Below are 17,426 nucleotides of genomic sequence, written 5' to 3'. Positions count from 1 at the left end.
AGAGCTATCAGTGGCTTGGCAAGCTGGAGGCCTGTTTGGACCAGGTGGTGTAGTGGCACGTGGAAGTGGAGTCATGCAGACGGGAGTCACGCTGTGAGATTGTGGAGGGGTGCCCTTCCACTTCTTTGGGATCCTAAATGGCTTGCCTGACTTGGGATCAATAGGAAGTGGTGTGGGCACAACAGGCACACACACCAACACTGCTGCAGCAGGTGCAGGCGCTGGCAGCCCATCTGGTGATGGGCTGGACCCAGCGGAACGCTTTGCCTTGCTTCGCCTCTGCCCCCCCTTCCCCTGTTTACTAGGTGTTACCCTACAATGCCCTCCGGCGCCTGCTTCACTGGGCTTGGAATGGGAGTTGAGGTGGTTGGTGATACTGCCTTGGAGCCCTTCCTAGGTGTACCCTTGGCATGCACCACCTCTTTGGTGGGCACAGACACTGTACGATTATCTTTGCGAGATGCTTTAGGGGCAGGAGAGTCCTTGGATGGGGATGCCACTGAGGCATGTGTGCCTGAGGTCTGCTGCTTTGCTAATTGTCCACTGGTGTTGCCTGACGGGCTTTTCTCCCTGCGCTCTGGGGTGCCTTTGTTCTTCTGTGGGGATTATGTCTGCACATGGGACCGTTTGGGTTGCTGCTGCTGTGTCTTCCGTGTGCTGTATCGTGACTTTGATGTATGTGGACCGTGGTCACTATCGTCAGACGTGGCCACTGCCCGAGGAGGGGACAAAGGGACTGGAGCTGGACGGTGAGAATGTACCTGTTGCAGGGCAGACGTCACTGTTGATGACAAAGCCTGGACTGTCCGGTGCAGGCCACCCACGTCGGAATGTATGCCCTCCATGAAAGCAACCACCTGGGCCACTTTCTTGTCGTGGTCAATGAAGGCATTGAGGGGAGCTGTCTGGCCTACACACAGCTGGCGCAAAAGGTCCACAGACTCAGCACTGATGGCAGCAGGGGGGGCAGGGGCAGCGGTGCCAGGGGTGAAGGACAATCTTCCCTTCTTACTGAGGCGGACACGGGCAACAGCAGAGGAAGTGGCTGGGAGGGTGGGCAATGGCTGCTGTGTGGTGGAAGTCGATGCAGAGTCCCCGTTCCCTGTGCCCTCCAACATGGATGCATCCCCGCTGGCATTGGATGATGTGGTGCTTTGCGTCTCAGGCTGGGACTCCTCCAGCAGACTCCTGTCCCCCACTGATGCGCTGGTGACATCTGTGTCACTGGGTTCCTGGGCAGCTGTGGTGCTAGTTTCACCCCCACTGGTATCCGTCTCCTGTCCCTCTGTAACCACAGGTGATGCTGCATGGGAGAGAGAGATGTAGGGTCAGGTCAGTGGCAAAAACAGAACAAACATATGCAAGCAATGCACAACAAAAGTAGAGCAAATCTACATGTTGCACACCTCCCTGTGCAATCACATCATGCCAACTCACTACATAGACTCAAGCAGTGCGTGGAAACTGGAAACTCAGGCATGAGTGAGCTGTGATGACCACACAGCACAACACCCTGCTTGTGGCTCTGTTCAAACAGACACACAACTAGTTCTGAGCACACATAGGGACATGATGGGGGCACAGTACTTGTTGCCAATGACAGAACTGGATGGAACATGAGGGGACAACACAGACCCAGACTACAACATGACAGTCCACAATGGACATTAGCCCATGCCACCCACCATGTCGTACCTTGGGGAAAATAGAATGCTGCACATTGCTGTAAGATGTCTAGCCCTCCCCAATATGGGTGCATACAATGGAAGCATTGATGTACGCACAGTCAGATTGGGCACACTGTCGTTCCCTCCCATGGGATTCCCAAGACTACACCAATGCAGAAGAAACCTGAAGAGCACAACTCAGAATTTAATGTGAAGGCACAGCATCCAAATCAACTTTGCAAGTACAGGTAGGGCAAATGCATGCCACAGGCACACAGGCCAGCAGCCACTTACATGCCACAGCATCACACTACCAACATCACAGAGGCCAGCGCTGGCAAAGGCTCTGTACACATGCAGCCTCTCCCAGCCAAAGTCAGACTCCCCAAATGCTCACCCCCTGGCTTGCTGCTGATGCTCCTTCAAACATGCATCCAGCTAAGGCTGTGTCACCGCCAAGATGTGCCCCATTAGTGGTGTCATGCTGCGCCGTGCCAGACGCCCAGTGCGAGGAAGCAGTCCCAGGGTCATCTCCGCCACATTCTTTGCCAGCCGGCTGATGTCGTCCCATCTCTTGTGGCAGTGGGTGCGCCGTCGGTTTGAGACCCCCAGGGCTCGCACCTTCACTGCAATGGCCCTCCACACGGCCTTACGCTGGTGTACCTTGAGCTGCAGGTATGGGAGACAAGAGGGAGAAATGATCAGGGACACAGTGCCATGTACCGACATCTATCAGTATGACAGCAAGATACAACATCATCCCATATCCAACGATAGGTCAATCAGAGACTATAGTACAGCCCACATTGGACCCCTGCATGGGAAAAGCTGATGTTAAAGCATTCAGGCGTGAGGGGGAACACAGTCCCTGCACATCTCACACACATGCAGGATGCCAGCACTGAACCACCCATATAGCCTGCCCACATCTCCAGTCCATTGTTTGCTTGAGCAACACATACATCACATGTCAACCTGTGTTTGGGGGTGGACTCACTGTGTCCAAGACTGCACAGCCATCAATGTCCCTGTCTTGTGAATATTTGAATGTGTCATGGTGGTCACATGGATGGACATGATATCACAAATACAAAATGTCAATCACATGGGCAGTTGTGTGCAAACCACAGTGCTGAGATGGACCATAGCTGGGGTGTTATGTGACAAGACTGATGTCATACTATGTAAGTTGAGTGAGTTGTCCTTGTCTTTGTAGGCGGGGACTGTGCAGGCCAGCTGGGCTCACACTGAAATGGACTACAGGGGCACACACAGCCATCCAGCCAAGCAATCACTGTCCTGACTACAGCATGAACAACCTTCTATGTCACTGTATGGCTGACAACACAACACAGTTCACTCATACATACATGTGCAGGGAGGGAAAGCTGTGGCATTGGGCACACACAGCCTCCCACTGGAGACAGCATGTCAGGCAGTGCATGACACTACCCCACACTCCCATATACTGCATCAGTCCAACTACATGTTTGCCCCCCCCCCCCTGCACTACCACACCACTGTTGCAGACTTACCACGACATTTGGGGCACCATATAGCCTTGGGTACTGTGTGAGCACCTCGTCCACCAGGACCTCCAGCTCCTCGCTCGTGAAGGGACTGGCACGGATCTTCTCTGTCCTTGCCATCACTGTGGATGTGAGACAACAGCAGGGGATTTTGGTGACAAGGGTTCCCAGGCAGCAGTCCCTGGAGGCAGCAGAAGGTGAGGGGTCTCAGGCAGCAGTCCCTGGAGGCAGCAGCAGATGAGGGATCCCAGGCAGCAGTCCCTGGAGGCAGCAGCAGGTGAGGGGTCTCAGGCAGCAGTCCCTGGAGACAGCAGAAGGTGAGGGGTCTCAGGCAGCAGTCCCTGGAGGCAGCAGCAGGTGAGGGGTCTCAGGCAGCAGTCCCTGGAGGCAGCAGCAGGTGAGGGGTCTCAGGCAGCAGGCTCTGTGAGCAGTGGCAATGTGAGGCTCACTTCCACATATATAGCCCCCTGGGGTAATTTCAAAGGTGCCAAGCTGCAGCAATTGGTGGTCCAGGTCTGCCTCTTTCAAATGTATCCAATGACCGCCTCTGCGGTGGTGGAGTACGCCTACCGCGATCTTCAAAATTGCATCATGTCACCGCTATGGAGCTTCGCATTGGCTCTAGGGCGTGCTCCATGGCGCTGAAACACCGCAGGGGCCCGGTGTGCGCTACAGCGATTTTAGTGGCGGGTGCATGCCAACCGCCATTTCCACAAGTCTCCATGCCTATGACTACCTGCACTTGTGTGAATGGGGGTGCTGGTGACACACCCCCGGTGCCAGGCGGTAGCTACCACGATATGGGTGCCATGCATTGACACGAGGCACTGCCATTCTGGCGGCGGAGCGTGCCAACCGCCATTTCCATATGTCTCCATGCCTATGACTACCGCACTTGTGTGAATGGGGGTGTTGGTGACACACCGCCGGTGCCAGGCGGTAGCTACCGCGATATGGGTGCCATGCATTGACACGAGGCACTGCCATTCTGGCAGTGGAGCATGCCAACCGCCATTTCCACATGTCTCCATGCCTATGGCTACCGCACTTGTGTATATGGGGGTGCTGGTGACACACCGCCGGTGCCAGGTGGTAGCTACTGCGATATGGGTGCCATGCATTGACACGAGGCACCGCCATTCTGGTGGCAGAGCATGACAACCGCCATTTCCACATGTCTCCATGCTAATGACTAATGCACTTGTGTGAATGGGGGTGCTGGTGACACACCGCCGGTGCCAGGCGGTAGCTACCATGATATGGGTGCCATACAATGGCGATGGCCATCTGTCAAAACACCAACAGTGCACAGTACCAACATGTTCAATGGCACATCATTGTGCACACAATGCCAATGTTCAATTTACTCCACTGATGGCTACACATGCCATGTTTGCGTGTTTGTAACGTAGATTTGCCTGTACCCACTCACATGCCACTTAAGGACTTGATGTTGGTGTAGGCAAGACAGTGTAGTCCTGGACTGTACAATGTGTACACATGTCAATGTGTTGAGGTCCAGTGACAATCACAGCAATGCGATGAATGTTGATCTATTTAGCATTCCCTCTCATGTCTGCTCATGAACATACTCATCATTCCAGCGCCAACTGTGGTCATTGTGTTGTGAATGGGTGCCAGGTTGTAATGATGCATTAAAGTGTGACCGGTACAGCAGCTAGGTATGAGACAGTGGTTTTGATTAGTTACACATATGCCGGATGCTAGACTGCCAGGCGTGCACATGAGTATTGTGGCCATATCCCTATGTGCATTCACATTGCCAAAGGTGGTGTTTGAGGTACTTGTCTTGTGTAAGTTGACATGTGTGCCCTTTGTGTAGCTGAAGGTGTCGCTTCATGTAAGCTGGTCAGTTAGTCACTATAGATGTCAGTCATTGTTGTCGTTGTGTCATTCAGGACGTGATATGCTGTGCACATCTCATGATGTATTGCATTGACATGTGTCCACTATCATCTCCAATAGGAGGAGGACAAATTTGACTCGTCACTTGACGGTGCTGGAGGACATGGAGGATGTTGCGATCATACGGAAATGCCGCCAAGACAGAGCCACCCTGAAAACCCTTTGTGATCTGTTGGAGCCCCACCTGCAGCCACGCAGGACATATCCAACAGCTTTCACCCCTACTTATAAGGTGATGGCAGCCCTGCATTTTTTTGCCACTGGATCGTTCCAGGAGACTGTGGCCAGCGCTGGTGGGATGTCACAACCGATGTTCAGCATGGTGCTGTGTGATGTACTGTCCGCCATGATGCTATACAAGGACAGATACATCCATTTCCCCGGATTGCTGAATTGCCAGCTGTGAAGGGTGACTTCTATCCCCTTGGACACATCCCCAATGTTGGTGGGGCCATTGACTGCACCCATGTCGGTCTTGTGCCACCACAGGCAAGTGGGCACATTTACTGCAATTGCAAGCATTACCACTCCATCAATGTGCAGGTGGTGGTCCTGGCAGATATGACCATCTCGCAGGTGTGTGCCAAATTCCCAGGCTTGACCCACGACTCCTACATCCTGCGGAACAGCATAGTGCCCCAGATGATAGCTAGTCTTCTTCCAGAGCGTGCATGGATTGTGGGTGAGTATGCCTAGTCGTGTGGCGTGCTGTGTGTGAGACCTGTTGCCCTGAGACTCTGTGACGTTGCAATGTCTATATGTGTTTGTTATACCTAGGTGACTCTGCATATCCCAACCATCCCTGGTTGCTGAGCCCACTGCGGAATCCCAGGTCCCCGGCTGAAGTCTGCTACAATGAGGCCCATGGGAGGACACGTCGTGTGGTGGAGCATACTTTTGGACTGCTCAAGTCACGTTTCCGGTGCCTGGACAAGATCGGAGGTGCACTGGCATACTCGCCCGGGAAGTTGTGTCAGATTGTTGTGGCATGCTGCATGCTCCACAACCTAGCCATTCGCAAGGAGATTCTCCTGCTCCTGGATGATGGTGAGGACCCAAGGCCCCAGCCTGCAAACCACGCCGTGTCCAATGATAAGGACAGTGGAGAGGAGGAAGGTGTTGACCTGCGTGAACAGCTCATCACCCGCTACTTCACTTGACAGTGGGTGTCAATGTGCAACATACCCATTGTCTGATGATATTGCTGTTGTCGTGAAGGGGCATGTGAGAATTGTAGCATCAGCCAGTTGTAGACTCAGTGGTGGTTGGAAATATTTCTAGGACATGTCATTTGGGATCATCAACGGGACGTATATGTTGACACTTGGTGGCCCTTGTCACATGTGCATGTTGGGTTATCCTGGTGTTAGGGCTTGTGTGATGTCTGTGATACCACACCCAGACCAGTGACAGTTGTTCTGTTGTGTTTCCCTAGGTGCCTTCGACTTCTCCTTGCCTACATACAGCCCATGCTCCTGGTACATTGTGATCATGTTGAAGACTGTACACCCTGCAATAAAGACAGAGCAGACACAACATGTGTGTGAGGATATTTTTTTTTACTATGGTGAGATGCGAGGGGGGTGTACATTTCCATTGGGGGGGAGCAGTGAGTAGACAGTCGTGGTAGATGAGATGGTCGAGTAGTCACCACATTGCTGTGGTGACCCAGTCCAACAGACAGATGCCATTCACAAGGCAGTGTGGGGAAGCACAGTCCAAAGAGTCAATGCAGTGCTGGAGAGGGTTGCCATCATTGCTGGCTCCGTGACTGGCGTCTGGCAGGTGCTTGGCCTCCAGATACTCCCAGGGTCTTCTTGGGACGGCCCCTTTGTCGTTTGGCAGGGGGGCCCTGCTGCAGGACCAGTGGGGTCTGAGGACTCACCCCTCTCTGTGGGCGCAGGGGAAGATGGTGAACTGTCATTGTGCAGCCCACCAGAGGGAGGCGAAGGTGTTGTCTGGGGCGCAGGCCTGTCCCTCAGTACCGCCACTTGCTGGCCCAAGAGGTCCACAATTTGTCCCATGCTGCTGTCGATGGACCTCATCAGCAGGATGAGCTTGTGCAACAGATCGTCCGACCGGCCTGTTCGTCCCTGGGCCTGTTCGTATGCACCTAGGACTCTGGTGATGTGTTCCAGGGAGTGGGTCCCAGCCTCCTGGTGTTCCTGGGTGACCCTGCCCCTCCCACCTGCCCTGCTGCCACGGACCTGTTGCCTCACCACTGTGGGCTCCCGCATCCTCTCCCTGCCCTCCTCCAATGGTGGTGTGTGCTGGGCATCCTCTGGGACAGGGAGGGTGTTGCAGGCAGCACTGGTGGTGGTGGTGGTGGCCGCACAGGCTGTGACAGCAGAGGTCTGCTGTGGAGTTGTTGTTGCCGCAGATGTGGGGGGGGTGATGGGGTCCTGGGACCTGTTGCTCCCTGGCACACCAGATGGGCCGGCCTCAAGCTCATCGTCCATGGAATCCTGGGAGTCAACATCCGAGAGTCCTTGTACTGGGGGTGGAGAGTGGCTCTGCAGGTTGCTGGTGTTGTCCTCGGCAGTGAGTTCTTGGTCACCTGTGGGTCAGATGTGAAATGGTCATTGCAGTGCACCCGGCAGGCTTTGTGTTAGCTGTGTGTCATTCACTTTTTGTACACTGCACAATTGACAAATCATCACATTGTTGACTATGCGCAGTACTGTGCTTCCTGACATGATGCAGTGGTACAAGCATTACTTGTCCATGGTACGAGGTGTCAAGGCATACCATGCGAACCGTGCACAATTGAGGTTTACAGGTACTTGTTGCCACCTATGGCCTGGCACAACATGTGTTTAATTGAGGACTCATAGTTTATTTGTCTGACCTAGCAGGAGTCACATCTGGCCATGGACTGGCCATTGTCATCTCCTTCATCCCTTTGTCCTGTCATGTGCATATCTTGATTTGTACCACCACACATGCTTTCATATGTTTAGAATGATCCTTGTTGAACTTGCCCCATGGTGATGCACATGTAACTACTTGCTGTGCATGATTGTGCCCTGGTTTTCTTCTACTTGTGCATTGTTGTGTCACACTTTGGTGGTTGTGGTGACAGTTTCCTTAGCTTACCTGTGTGCACACTGTGCTTGGCAATGGGGTAGGTATGCCTCTTTGTGCAACAAGAGGGCTGGTGTTGTCATATGGCACCATTTAAGTTGTGAAAAATGAGTGAGTGCCGCGGGACCGTCGGGGATATACTAATTTCTGGTGCGGTGTTGTTTTTCCGCCGCGATTCCAACCGCCGTGGATGCATTTTGGCCATCTCCGCCCACTACGGGCGGTTATTCTTGGCCTCGTACCGCCGCGGTCGGAGTATTTTGGCGGTTAATCCTAATTTGGCTGCCGGTTTTCCCACGGTGCCGGCGGGCGGTTGTTTTCCGCTTTCATGGCGGTCGGTGTGTTTTTCCGCCCGCCATCCTAATGGGCCTCATAATCTTTACTTGGGAAAATATGCTTTGAATTAGATTACTAATTATAGGGATAAAGTAAAGAATACAGCGAAATGCCACCCCATTGTTTCTTAATTTGGGGCCTGCTGTTAGTGGAGCAATGCTCACTGAGCTGGGTTCACCCCCTGTAGGGTTAATTTCTGACTTAGCTTCATTGGGCCCGATTCACAGAACTAATTTAAGACAAAATCCTAAACTTACTACTTTTGGTATTCACAGAAGTTAGGATTTTGTCTTAAGTTTGTCTTAAGTCTGTCTTAAGTTTGTCTTAAGACAAAATCCTAACTTCTGTGAATATCAAAAGTAGTAAGTTTAGGATTTTGTCTTAATTTAGTTCCGTGAATTGGCCCCATTGAGATTTAATCAATTTGACTGCATCCAGGTTAGACTAGACGATGGTCATTTGTAGTCTCTTTTCAACAGACGTATTTGCATCACTATAGTTAGTGGTCACACTATATTGTGGCGGATTTAGATGTGACTTTGTAAATTAAAGTATGGATGTCTGTAGATAAGTCTCAATAAAAGACAGGGGCCCTTTCGTACTAAAGAGGTGAGGCACCAATTAGACCAAGGTCAAAAAATAAAACCCTCTTTGGCAAGATCAATGACTCAACTCCCATACGCACACTCTAATAATCAATCAATATCACCAAAACATAAACTTAAGTTAAAATGAGTGGATATATCTACACAGTGTTGGTCAAATTTCTTTAAACAATTCAATTTGAATTCTTATAAAAACACAGTACAAAACATTTCCTTACTAAAACCAACACTTGAACCCAGAACCCTGAGTGACTCCAAGGCGAGTTGGCTGGCCTCCTGATCTAAAGCCTCTGGGACATAACACCTGGACTCTGCCATCTGTGAGCCTAGCCTGTCAAGTGGCGCCACCCCAGTTCTGGACCCTTGGAAGTGAGCTTAAGGTGCTTACCAGCAGAACTGGTGCATCTTGTCTGCTGAGCGACGAATTCTTTAACTGAATCAACGCATCTCCTCAGCTAAGCATGGCATCCTCTAGCAAAACTGACACATCGCTGCTGTTGCGTGGATTGGGCCCGGCACAGAAAACCCACATCCTCCTTGCATCTGCAGAACCAGCGCATTGCCAACCATATCCTTCCCACGTCCTCACATCTCTTGATGATGGCAGCTCGACAACACCCCCAAAACTCCGCATTGCAGATACACCGCTCACCAGAGCCGCCGCATCGCCCTGACAGCATGCCGCATCCTCAACGCCCAGACTTTGCATCGAAAGCCCCATCGACAGCATCTTTGAAGACAACGCCACAGGATTTTGCATCGCAGTCTCGTTGAATCTCAGAACTGACGCATCTCTTCAACTGCCTCCGATCCACACATCACCCCGAAACCAGTACTTTTGTTCAGCGGGCTTAACTGGGTCCCTGTAGCTGGCCCTCGTCCATCGCGGTAACCCTGAACTTATGACAAGGGACCAGATATTGTTGCTGTTTGCTCTTTTTGGTGCTATTTTAACTAGAAACTTTAAAATGCAATACCTCCTGCTTTACAGACGCTAGTTACCTAAAAACGACATCGCAACAAAACAAAAAAATAACAAAGAAGAGTGAGTGAGAAATAACTAAATACTGCCAGTAACTATGAGAACCAGACAGCAGCACAAACAGAGAAGCATGCTGTTATATTCCATATAGGTACCCCAATATAGGCCCGGGTAACATCCCAACCTTTCACCTATAATCGTCCCTACATTACATACATAAAGTGCTGATATGACTGACCCTTTACCTAGTTACAGTACTGCTTACTGAACGTGGGGTTTTCCCTGAGCAATAGCCTCATACATTATGCATGAGGATTCTTGGATTCTCAGCAGGACTACCATCTCCTGCATAATAACTATGTACAAGGTTCTTTCCCGACGTCATCCTAAGTCCGACAAATGACACAGCAAGGTAGAACCCCTGGGCATACCTTTGGGTATATAAACACCACATCTTGCTGAGATAGTCAGAGGAGATCAGGACGTCCGACATACTGACGTGAGACGCTGAGGTTCCTACATGCAGATACTCCAGCTCGCAGTGGTCTAACATCCGTTGCGGGGTGTTCAATCGAGACCAAGACAAGGTCCCACAGTCTCTCACTTCAGGTAATGGGGTTGTCTTTATCCTAGGGGGATTCTTGGCTCAACACCTACATACATTCTAGGTACACTTAGGTACATCTAGTTAGGGTAGCATCATAGGAGTACGCATTTTATTGTCATGTATTTTATATACTTGCCTGTATTCATGGTTGTAGCAAAATGGTAGAAATCTACCATCCTTTTACTTTCTTAATGCTTCTAATCATTTATATCTGTTGCTGTCTTGTGGTTGTTTCAGCACACCTATTTTATACTAGAATAACGACTGTTCAATAAATGCTTATTGAAAAACGTCCATAACGTTTATTCTGTGTATCTCTTAGAGACTAAGTGAGCACAAGTGACTGAGCGAAAAGTAGTACACTGTTTCCACGGTCCTGAGAGATCAGGGTTGTCATGTTTGATAGTTGCCAAGAACTATTCTCTCCTTGGTAAGAGGGGTTTCTAGTGGCACTGTGAGCTAGTTGGTTCACAGGCCAACATACCCGGTGGGGGTGTCTAGAATCAGTCTGACACCAATCCTACAGTGTATGCTGTCTAAATGCGCAGATCCTATATAAGTTTTATAGGAACTACACGAGAATGCTCGCTAAAGATTCCTTACTAAAATAACAATCAAGAGTGGACCTTTTCGGGGGTGTGGCCTGCAGCCAACAACGATGGCCGCGAAATAGAGGAGCTCCGAGAGCGGCGGAGTTTCCCCTGACTATCCGGCACTTCATCCGTGCACAAATCCTGCCCCAAAGACAGCTATCGGCAGCGGAGTTCGGGAGGCATCGTCCGGTCCGGCCGTAGGTCCGCAATAAGACCCGAAAGGGACGTGGGGTGTGCGGGAGGACGCGGCCCTGTCTGGCGCCTGCAGCCGGGGCCTGGATTTGCTGAAGACCCTGACCCTCGCGGTGAGGACCGGCGGGGGACGTGAGGTGGCCGGCCTGGAAAAACGTGGAAAGCAGCGGCGGAGGAGGGAGACGCCGGGGGTGTTTACAGCCTGCATCCCGGTGGTGATTACACCAGAAACGCCCGCATCGGCACCGGTGCATGGGTGCCCGGACGCGTGACCACAGGGAGCCGGCTGAGTCACGCGCGGCCGAATGCCAGGTACCAAGGAGGGAGCGCACACATAACTGGGCCCTGAGGGTGTGAGGGGGGATCGAGGCTCGGTCCCCTCTGTGGCCCCTATGGACTGTGTCCCACCGGGACCCGAGAAGCAACGGAGGGAGCGCGAGACAGAGCGGCCCTGCCAAGTACCTGCAGCCGGGGTCTGTCTTTTGTTGAAAACCCGGATATTGAAGGTGAGGCCCGGCGGGGGGAGGGAAGGGACGCCTGAAGGGGGCGCATCGCCGGTGGAGTGGTGAAGATACCAGGACAGATCGCACTGGCATAGGCGAGCAGTGTGCCCTGGAGCACAAACAGAGGGGCCGGCCCAGACGCAGGAGGCCACACGCCAGGCAGCAGAGAGAGGGCGCATAAACAGCTTGGCCCGGACTGCGAAGGTGGGGGGGGAGGTCAGGTCCTCCCGGGGGCCCCTACGATTTACTGAGAACCGTACGTGGGGGTTCATGGCGGCGCTCAGGCAGGGCTGCGATCCCAACGCTATTCGGTGAAGGGCCTCCACCAGCCCAACCAACGTGGGAAGGATCCAGGAGAGCAGAGACGACGAGCGTTGGCAGGCGCGGAACTCCGGCGGCGCTGTGACACCCAGGATCTCCGGCAAGGGGAGACTCGAACCCCAAGAAAGAAAAGATCTGCTTCTAGCGGCAGGTGGGCGGCAGCGAAGGCCCCAGAACCCACCTACCAGTTATTGCACAGCGAACAGGGAAAACCGAGAGGCTGAGCTGGGCATCGGCTCCAGTGGCAGGCGACGGGGATTACCTGCCAGAACTGAATGGACCAGGAGAAGATGGGGGGCAGGGGCCAGCGCACGACTGCACAGGCAAAACTTGACAAATATGCATTCGCCAAAGACTTGTATGGCCCATCGGAGCGTAAAGGAACTGTCGGATGGGACCCCGGATTCCAGGGGAACAACCAAGGTTACGCTGGAGGATATCATGGCAGCTCTTACCAAGGTGCAATCCACGGTGGGTTCGATGTCCACCGAGGTTTCCCTCCTCCGGGCTGATTTTTCAAAAATGACCGCCAGGGTGACAGAAGTGGAGCAGGTGGCGAAAACCCTCACTAAAGATACCGCCTCGTTGCTCCAGAGAGTTGGTCGGTTGGAGACTGAAAATAGACTTATGGTGGCAAAGTTGGAGGATCAGGAAGGGCGCTCCAGGCGGAATAACGTTCGCGTCACGGGGGTCCCCGAGAGCGAAGGGGGTCCCGCCATGGACCTTTACGTAGAGGAGCTCATACAGTCGAAGCTTCAGCCACGGGGGCTCTCCACCCACTTCTCCGTGGAAAGGGCGCACAGAGTACCGGGGGGCAAGCCCAAACCTGGGGCGCCCCCTCGACCCATATTGGCCCGCATCTTCAACTTTCGGGATCGAGACACCATCCTACAAACAGCGAGGGTGGCGCCGCCAGTACGCATTCAAAATTCCCAGATCTCCTTCTTTCCGGATTACACGGCGGCGGTTGCCCAGCGTCGAAGAAGCTTCATGGAGGTGAAAAAGGAACTTCGCAGCAGGGGGCTTCCGTACTCAATGCTGTTTCCGGCAAAACTGAGGGTAGTGGCGGATGGGAAGACGTGTTTCTTTGAAACGCCGGAGGAGGCCTATGACTGGCTTGAGGGTTGGCAGCGAGTGGAGGGTAACGGGCGACAAAGGAGGCGACAACGACAAGATAATGATGAGGAGAAAGACCTTAAGTTATCCGGAAGGGAGCGGAAGGAGTCAAATCCTGCAAGTGCGCATGCCGGGGAGCAATAGGGCGAGAAGCTACATTAAGACCGACGACGATGGAAGGTGGTGAGCCTAGCACAAGGTATGTCTTGACTAAGCGAGGAAGACATGGACATGGCGACCCTCCCTCACAGATTCGGCTCACGATGGATAAGGGTAGCAGGACCAATCGAGACGATGCACAGCGATCATGGTTGCAAGACTGTCTTTGAGGTTGGGGAGAACTGCAACAGCTCTTTGACTTCTCCCCCCCTACACGCAAGTACTGTTTATGGGATTAAAGCACTCTGCTATGTTGGGGTGGCGGGTAGTTGGGGATCCGCCTGGCAGGGGAGCAGGGAGGGGGGTGATGGAAGGGGGTGGTTTCTTCTTAGTGGATTGTTTTAAGGTTTTTTTGTTTTTTCTTTGTTTTTCATTGTTCAGCAGACACCTTGAGTTTGTATGGGTAAATACAACGCGGGATTGGTCTGAGACGCATGGGTGCACACACACGCAATACAAGCAATATCATGACAACGGCGAGTGTACAACAGATTGATCGACAGGTCACGGCCGCCCCGTTGACCGTGTTATCGTGGAATGTAAATAGCCTGGGTCACAAGATTAAGAGGGGGTTGGTGCTACAATACATCAAGAGACACTCGCCGTCCGTGGCTCTCCTACAAGAGACCCATTTGGTCGCCACGGCCGTGAAAGCGCTTGATAGATGGGGCTTTAAAATGATAGCACACTCGGAGTTTACCTCCGGTTCCAGGGGAGTGGGGATCCTCCTCCGTAAAGGCTGCCCCTTGGTGGTGACCGGGACATGGACAGACGACCAGGGACGATTTGCGGCGATGTCGGGACAATGGAAGGGACGCAACTTCAACTTCGTTACGGTGTACATCCCCCCAGCACTGCACTCGCTGGCTTTTCCGGCTCTGGGAGGTTTCCTTCTGAGCCTTCCCCCTGGGGAACTGATCGTAGGGGGCGATTTCAATGCCACGGTGGACGGGGAGTGGGACAAGCACCCCCCTAGGGGACAGGGTGCAGCTCCCTCGCCATTGCGGGAGTTTATAGATGCAATGGGGCTCCTGGATAGTTGGCGCATGAGATACCCCACAGATCGTCAATACACACATCAAGCTAGCGCGCACAACAGTCTCTCACGTATTGACTACTTTCTCACCTCCCCTACCTGTATTGACCGAATGCAGGAGATTAAACATCTTCCCAGGGGTATATTGGATCACTCGCCGATGTTATTCACCTATTCCTCAGGCCTCCCGGGAAAGAGACGTACTTTCCCGATCCATCCCGGGTACATGAAGGTCCCAAGCGTAAGAAAAACATTACATAAAACGACGAAACACTATTTCCAGGAGAACATACAGTCTGTCTCCTCGCCCATCGTCCTATGGGAGGCCTATAAAGCTGTACTACGCGGACAGGCCATCGCAGTAATCACAGCCCATAAACGGGACTCGGCACATCAAGTTCTTAAGCTAGAGGAAACAGTGGCCGCGGCAGAGAGAGAACACGCCAGAGACCCCACCGATGCAAACACGCACATACGCAACCTCGCTCAACAAGCATACAGAGACTATCTTGAGGAGACAGCCCGGATGCGTCTCACAAAAACACAACATACAATATACGAAAATGGGGATAAAGCGGGCAAATTGCTAGCATGGCTCGACAAAAAAGAGAAAGCCAGCCGTTGGGTGGCACGGCTCACACTTACCTCGGAGGTGGTCGTGACGAACCCTGATGACATAGTGACGGCTTTTGCAAATCACTATGAGCAGGTGTACACCTCTGTGGTGGCGACTACCGCTGAGGATAATTTAATATTCCTAAAAGATATACAACTTCCACGACTGACATCGGAAGACGCACTGGCACTAGAAAAAGATCTCTCAGTAGAGGAGGTCGCCCTAGCGGTTAACTGCCTCCAGTCGGGGAAAGCGTTGGGGCCCAATGGGATTCCGGTGGAGTTGTTCAAACGGGAGGCGGATACGGTGGTACCGCACTTGCTGAAAATGTATCAAGCCAGTCTGAAAGAAGGCAAACTTCCCCGTGACCTAAGGGTCGCAACATTGGTCACGATACTGAAGCCCGGGAAGCCCCCACACGAGTGTACCTCCTACAGACCTATCTCACTTCTCAACGTGGAAGCCAAGATATTGGCTAAAATATTAGCGACCCGAATACAGCCCCATTTGCGAACACTGATCCACCCAGACCAGTCAGGCTTTATGCCAGGGCGCAACACTGCAATGAATCTGAGACGCTTGCACGGCATATTGGCCAGTGGCCCCTACATCCACGAAGACGCAGTTATTATCTCGCTGGACGCGACTATGGCCTTCGACCGAATGGAGTGGCCCTTTCTCTTCGCAGTGCTCGCGAAGTTTGGTTTCGGGCCCAAATTTTGCTCATGGGTGCGGTTGCTATATACAGAACCTCTGGCGCAAGTGGTGGTAAATGGCCGACTCTCGAGAGACTTTGTATTGGGGCGAGGAATGAGACAGGGGTGTCCTCTCTCCCCACTGCTCTTCGCCCTAGCACTGGAGCCGTTGGCGGCATGGGTAAGACAGGATCCAGTTATATAGGGGCTAAGATGGACGGAGAACTGGGATGACCGTATCTCACTATACGCGGATGATATCTTGGTATACTTGACACGGCCGGAGCGATCCATAGGTAGCCTACTTGACATCTGCGAATCCTATGGTAGATTCTCAGGTTACTCGATCAACTGGGCAAAATCAGTTCTTTATGTCCTACATGGGACCACACCACGGCTCCCTAAGGGTGTGACGATATCGGTGGCAAGGGAGGGTTTCAAGTACCTCGGCATAAACATCACGCCTGATCCGGCACTATTCCTTGAACGCAACCTGCTTCCTCCCTTGAAAAGATTAAAGAGCGACGTCAAGCACTGGCACTCCCTTCTGCTGACGCTGCTGGGGAGAGCGGCATTGTTCAAAATGATGGCTCTACCTCGTTTCCTTTACGCACGGCAGAACGCGCCCACGGTGGTCCCAGAATCGTACTTTAAATCGGTCGAGGCAGAAGTGGGCTGTCTGTTGTGGGAGGGTAAACCTCACAGAATAGCTTTCTGTAAATTGGTGCGGAGTTGGTACGATGGGGGAATCGCTCTGCCTAACATACGTCTCTATTACTGGGCCTCCCAGCTCATAATAGTCAATCAATGGCTTCACATGCCACAAGACGACCCAGCTTTACGTATAGACAGGCACCTGTTGGGACTAATGGGAGTCCTCCACGCCCTATACGACAAAACCAAGAAGAATAGACTGACGGGCCCCACAGCACACACCATTCAGGTTTGGCACATGGCACAGAGAAGGTTGGGATGGGAGGGGGTGATTATGCAGCAGACGCCGTTGTGGGTCTCCCCTAAGATAGGTATGCTACACTTAAGTAAAGAATTTGCTGGATGGGACCTCATAGGCATCTCCAGGGTCGGCGACCTCTGGAAGAAAGGGGAGATTATATCTTTCGAGAAGCTGCAGACAGAGTTTCAGATGACGCGGACAGAACACTTTCGATTTTTGCAAATACAACACGCAATGAAGAGAGCCATACCTAGCGGGACTAAACTACCCAAATCCTCCCCGCTTGAGGATCGATTGCTTACGGACCACCTGACAAAGAAAGCTATATCATTGACATACCGTAAGCTGGTGGACCACCAAAAAGACCCTACAGAGATCCTTAAAAGGAACTGGGAGATCGAGGTGGGAGCCATGGACGAACATGAATGGCGGGAGGCACTTGCGTCTCCGCGGGAGGTGGCGGTCCCATCAAAACTAAAGCTGGTGCAACTTAAAATACTACAT

The 17,426-nt window shown here is 52.5% G+C and overlaps 2 protein-coding genes across 3 annotated transcripts in view; both read right to left on the bottom strand.

The window, feature by feature from the left end:
- Positions 1-17,426, bottom strand: part of LOC146855208 (glioma pathogenesis-related protein 1-like) — a 588,956-nt gene that overhangs the window by 93,483 nt on the left and 478,047 nt on the right. The window lies entirely within an intron of this gene.
- Positions 2,115-17,426, bottom strand: part of LOC146855209 (uncharacterized) — a 28,076-nt gene continuing 12,764 nt past the window's right edge. The window contains exon 2 of one of the 2 annotated variants that reach the window (XR_014981289.1): positions 2,115-2,336. Coding sequence is in view for 1 of the 2 variants with exons in the window: in XM_085652855.1 (XP_085508981.1) it covers positions 6,814-7,679 (866 nt within the window). In the remaining variant the exon portion in view is untranslated. Of the gene's footprint in view, positions 2,337-6,802; positions 7,680-17,426 lie in introns of those variants that run through there. The other variant, XM_085652855.1, reaches the window with a different exon arrangement.

This window comes from Triturus cristatus, chromosome 4_1 (assembly GCF_964204655.1).
Source record: "Triturus cristatus chromosome 4_1, aTriCri1.1, whole genome shotgun sequence".
Taxonomy (NCBI): Eukaryota; Metazoa; Chordata; class Amphibia; order Caudata; family Salamandridae; genus Triturus; species Triturus cristatus.
The sequence above is the reverse complement of the archived record's forward strand: the minus strand, read 5'-3'. Positions and strand labels throughout refer to the sequence as shown.